Source organism: Quercus suber, unplaced genomic scaffold (assembly GCF_002906115.3).
Source record: "Quercus suber isolate HL8 unplaced genomic scaffold, Cork oak 2.0 scaffold_515, whole genome shotgun sequence".
NCBI classification, from domain to species: domain Eukaryota; kingdom Viridiplantae; phylum Streptophyta; class Magnoliopsida; order Fagales; family Fagaceae; genus Quercus; species Quercus suber.
In genome coordinates, this window is record NW_027069964.1 from 175,996 (window position 1) to 181,962 (window position 5,967).

Here is a 5,967-nt window from a genome sequence, read left to right on the forward strand (position 1 = left end):
AAAGTTGAATCAGAACAAGCAAATATGAAAAAAAGAAAAAAAAAAGAAAAAAAGAAAAAAAAGAACAAGCCGATCAGTGGGGAGGATGATGAGTGGTGGTGGAGATGCTGTAGCGGCGGTGGAGGCCCAAGCCTCTCTCTCTCTCTCTCTCTCGCTCTCTCTCTCTCTCTCTGATGTGAAGAGCAAATGATGTTGCTGGAAGGTTCTTGAGGAGAAAAAGAAATAAAATTAGGGGGATAGAGGACATGTGTGTGGAGGAAAATGAAATGAAAGAATAAAAAATAATATAAAGAATAAAAAATCCTAATTGAGAAATTCTATAAACAATATTTTCACAATATTAAAAAAATAATTTCAGTGGTGAGTTCAAATTAGAACTAGTAACAACTTTTCACATAAATTTTATTGTGAAAGTATTGCGTAAAATGTTGTGGATGTAACACTTCTCATTTAAAAATATAGTTGTTAAAAAAAGAATAAATGATGATAAAAAAAGAATAAAGAATGAATGAAGAAATAATATTTAAATAAGATAAAGAATGTGATAGAGAATCTGTTAGAAGTGTATTTGAAAAAATGGGTAAGTAAAAGCTAAATGTCACTATTCATTTTCCAAACAGTATAAAAATTAAGAGAAGTTGCTGGAGATGTTCTTACCGTCGTAGTAGTGCATGTTAGTTTTTTTAAAGTATTATATCAAGTATCAACACCATGATGTAATACAAAATTCATGCTTATTTCATGCTCATTCCTTTTTTCCAACCACTATTGGCTATTGCTATATTTATATTGAACCAGTTTGACTGAAGTTCAATTGAAAAATTGATAGTTTCAGATCAAAATCAGAATTCAATCCGGTTGGATGTAATAAAAACATGGAAATTACTCAATTTATGACTATTTATGTGCAACATTTTCTTAAAACTGAGAAAATTTTCTTGGAAATACACGTTAAATTTTATTAAGAAGTATGTGACAAAATGGGATTCATGGTTGCATCGAATGGGTCACTCACCTAGTTTGATTGGGCTATTTTGAAAAGTACCAAATGAGTTTTAACTTTCAAGTAATGACTTTGATTTGGGGTCACTCAGGGCCATTGTGTGGTTGGGTCTTGGTGTCCATATTGAGAGAGGCTATTGGGCTTTTGGGTAGCGAGTCACAACCGTTGAAGGCTTTGACGATCAATCTCAGTGTTGGGCTCATGTCATTTGGTTTGTAGTGGAGCTTAGTGGTTTATGGTGCTCTAGCAGTTTGTAGCGGTTTTGTTGTCGGTTCACAACGGTGGCTGGTGGCTGTGGGATCATGGCCATTGGTGGGAACGACTTGAACTCTATTGTGGGTACTAGGAGTTATTGTGCTGTGGGGTTTGGTTGATTTCTAGTGTGTATGTGTGCTGTGTTTGTTGGATAAGAAAATGGATGCTTGGAGGTATAATTAGGCACCTAGCTAGAATTTTGAGTTAGAAGGCCCGGAAGTTTAAACAAAAAACCTTTTGAGCATATGATTAGTTGTAAATTTTTTAATTTTATTCTTGTAATAAGTTTTAGTTAAATTTTTTGGGCTAATGATTTGTGGAGAGAAGTCAAGTTTTGTTTTCCTTAAGCCCAATTCAAATTAAGCCCTTATATATTTACATTTTTTTTCCCTATAACTCAAGGGGGCTAGGGATTCTTTGGGTCCTTGTGTGGCTCTGTCCCTAGGTATTATGTATTGTAGGGGTTGATTTTTTTACATCGGCCTATCCTATGTATGTGCTATGTTTGATTGCCTAGAAAGTAAGGAAAAATAGCAGGAAAAGATAAGGGAGTGGTTTTGAAAGAAAAAATATTTGATTTTATTATATTATTTAATGAGTGAATGTTCTAATGGGGGGTTTTATTTTTCGAACCAAGTTACTATAACTATTACAATTTTTTTTTTTTCTAGTTAGGTTTTTTTTTTTTTTTTTTAAATAAATAAATTGTGATTAATTGACACATAAATAATCTATTAACCATATCTACATTTTCTATGAGCCAGATGATGGCAAGGATAACACACCAAAATGTGTAAAACAAGAGTAAGAACTAAATTGATGTAATTTTTTCCCCTAAAACCAAAATAAAATTGTATGTAAAAGTTGATGATCAAAAGTATTTGTAAGCCTTTCAATTAGTCCTCCTATATATAATACTTAATACTACCAGTGTGAACTGAGGTCAGGGATCAACTTTGTACTCGACCATGGCTAGAAAATAGGGTGTGAGCTAGCAAGGACATGGATACCTTGATTGTGCAACATGCAGCAGGGAAAAGGGGAAATCATATTAGAGAAGCTCCCTAGCTATTTGTCCAACATGCTGAAAGTTGGCAGGAATATTAAAAATTGCTCTCAAAAGAAAGCATATATATAAGAACTTCATGTGGGGTGAAAGTATAAAGAAGATAACTTTGAAACTCAAAAGATTGAACCATTACTTTGAAAGCAAACAATCCCCACGTACCCTCCATCGCTTATAAATATATTATGTTATCTTTCATAAAGACCATAGACATTAGACAACTCTTTGATTATCATAGCCAAAACATGGCCTTTGTCAATTTTGTTCTAATATTTCTCATCCTTTTGCCTCACCTTGAAGCTCTTTCTCATGGATCCTCCTCAAATGTACCAAACCAAACCATGCAAACCATGATGTTACAAGCTTGTTCCAACACTGACAATCAAAATTCATGCCTTTTGAATTTGCAAACCGAGCTCCAAAAAATAGGCCCGGATCAAAACCCCACTTCAATCTTGAGTGCTGCACTTAGGACTACAATCAATGAAGCAAGACAAGCCATTGACACCATTACAAAGTTCAATGCTTTGTCTGTCAGTTACCGCGAACAAATAGCAATCGAGGATTGCAAAGAGCTTCTCGATTTCTCAGTCTCTGAATTGGCTTGGTCTTTAGATGAGATGAAGGAGATTCGAGCTGGTGTCAAGAACGTTCACTATGAAGGAAATTTAAAAGCTTGGTTAAGTGCTGCACTAAGTAACCAAGACACATGCCTTGAAGGCTTTGAGGGCACTGATAGACGTCTTGAAAGCTTCATAAAGGGAAGCTTGGTACAAGTTACACAACTTATTGGCAATGTTTTGGCTTTGTACACTCAATTACATAGCTTACCATTTAAACCACCACGAAATAATACCAAACCAACAAACAAAAGTTCTGATTTTCCAAAATGGATGAGTGAAGGTGATCAAGATCTCCTTAAATCCAATCCACAAGGTATGCATGTAAATACCATAGTGGCAGTGGATGGGAGTGGTCATTATCGTACAATTGCTGAAGCCGTTTACGCAGCTCCAAGTTATAGTAATAGGAGGTATGTCATATATGTGAAGAAGGGAGTTTATAAGGAAAACATAGACATGAAGAAGAAGAAAACCAATATTATGCTTGTTGGTGATGGGATGGGACAGACCATTGTGACAGGCAATCGGAATTTCATGCAAGGATGGACTACTTTTCGAACCCCAACTGTTGGTGAGTAACTAGCTACTTTGCCTTTTTATTTAAATTCTTTTTTTAATGGCCTATGGCAATTAATTAGCACATATGTTACTTCTTTTTTTATTCTATTAAATTACTCAGTTCATGTCCCAAAAGTTTTTTCACCTTATCACTTCTAGCATACAAATGACTTTCATTTTGGTTATATGGTTTTATTCTTGCATTAAAATTGCTAAATTCATGTTCCAATATATATTTTTTTTCACCTTTTCTTTCCTAGCATGCAAGTTAATGACTTTCTTAATTTTGTTAATGGTTTTATGCATGTGATTTGGTCAATTTATGTTCTTTGTTAATGTTTATAACGTTTACTTTTTTAGCATGCAACTGATGAATAGGAATTTCTTTATGTGTTTGATTTTTTTTTTTTTAAATTTGCAATTCATTGAAAAGAAGGAGAGAAACAGGGGGAATCATCTTTACAGACTAGATACAAAGCAGGGCCCGGGAAGATTACCCATATTTAAAATAAAAAAAAAAAAAAAAAAAAAGACAATTTAGAACCTAATGCAAACTTTGCAGCTGTATGACTTTTGGTTTTATGCTTTCATTAAAATTACTCATTTTGTGTCCCAAAAAGTTTCACCTTTTCTTTCTTTGCTTGCTATTGTCTTTCTTTTACTAATTGCCGGTTTTATAATTGCATAAACATTACTCAATTCATGTTCACTTTTCTCTCCTAGCATACAAATGACTTTCTTTTGTTCATGTCACTGTGCTTGTAGCCGTCTCCGGGAAGGGATTTATAGCAAGGGACATGACATTTCGCAACACGGCTGGACCTGAAAATCATCAAGCCGTGGCACTCCGTGTCGATTCGGACCAATCCGCCTTCTACCGGTGCAGCGTGGAAGGCCACCAAGACACCCTCTATGCCCATTCCCTCCGCCAATTTTACCGTGAATGCAACATCTATGGTACCATAGACTTCATTTTTGGCAATGGGGCAGCAGTCCTCCAAAATTGCAAAATATTCACTAGAGTACCACTGCCATTACAAAAGGTTACAATCACGGCCCAAGGTAGAAAAAGCCCACATCAAAGTACTGGGTTTGCAATCCAAGATAGCTATATTTTTGCAACCCAACCCACCTATTTAGGGAGGCCATGGAAGCAATTTTCTAGGACTGTTTATATGAACACTTACATGAGTGGGTTAGTCCAGCCCAGAGGGTGGCTTGAGTGGTATGGGGACTTTGCCTTGAGCACATTGTGGTATGGTGAGTATAGGAACTATGGGCCTGGGGCATCACTTTCCGGGCGGATCAAATGGCCCGGTTATCACATTATCCAAAATGCTGCCGCGGCTGATTACTTCACCGTCGGGCGGTTCATTGATGGGTCATCATGGTTGCCGCATACTGGTATCAGGTTCACGGCGGGATTGAGCAATTAAAAGTCATTTGCATATATTGTTATTTATTTATTTATTTTTGTCAATTGTGCTTATTACATGTTTTTGTAGTGATTAAAAACAATACCCTTAGTTAATGTATGGCGTATCTCTACCATTTCATCAAATTACTAACATATGAAATATGAAGTAGCTTTGTTTTCAATAGTTTTGATGTTAATTTTTGGATAATATATAAAAAGCTAGCGCAACACGTTATTAGCACCATGAAAACTCTATGAATGCTAAACTGGGATAAGGTTTAGAAAGCCAACCCCATAGAATGAACACATGGCCAAACAGAACCTGCTAGAGGATCTTATTTGGGCCGAAGGCTTGAACAAACCAACCCAAAAAGGACAGACCGAGGCTACACATCACAGGGTCTTGAATCTTGATTGATGATTTTTTTTCTTCTTCTTAATTAGCTCTATAATTAATTATCTGTTGGAAAAAAAGGGTAAATTAAATGTTATATTCACAACACTTTCACAATATATCCTAAGCGGCCAGTTGTTATTAGCTATTATTGATGGACAAAAAAAATATTTCAGTAATGGGTTTGAATTAGAGCCAATAATAATTTACTACCAAATTTTTGTATGAATATATTATAGACGTAAAACACTTCTCTTTCATTGAAATCCAAATGATAGATGATATTTAACAAAAAGAAAAAAGAGGTATATAATTTAAAAAAAGAGTGATGTAATCCAATCTCTCTCTCTCTCTCTCTCTCATATATATATATATATATTACATTCTCTTTAAAGTTTTTTAATTTAATTTAATTTAATTTTAAATTCATAGTCCAATAATTAAAAAATAGATTTATTGACCTATTCAGTCCATACAATCCATTTCGGTCCACTTCAGCCTAATGCAGTCCATTTCAGTCCAATCGACCTGGTTCAGTCCAATTTAGTCCATTTCAGTCCACCTTGGGCCTTTCAGTCCATGCACTGCACTTCGGTTCACATCGGTCCAATTGGTCTTATTCGGTCCATTTTAGTCTACTTCAATCCATTT

The 5,967-nt window shown here is 35.1% G+C and overlaps 1 protein-coding gene across 1 annotated transcript; it reads left to right on the forward strand.

Moving 5' to 3' along the window:
- The first annotated feature begins 2,536 nt into the window (after positions 1 to 2,536).
- LOC111996745 (putative pectinesterase/pectinesterase inhibitor 22) lies at positions 2,537 to 5,104 on the forward strand. Its single transcript, XM_024028748.2, has 2 exons — positions 2,537 to 3,518; positions 4,271 to 5,104. Exons 1-2 carry the CDS (start codon positions 2,570 to 2,572, stop codon positions 4,939 to 4,941), a joined length of 1,620 nt encoding a protein of 539 aa, XP_023884516.1. The 5' UTR covers positions 2,537 to 2,569; the 3' UTR covers positions 4,942 to 5,104.
- Positions 5,105 to 5,967: the final 863 nt, after the last annotated feature.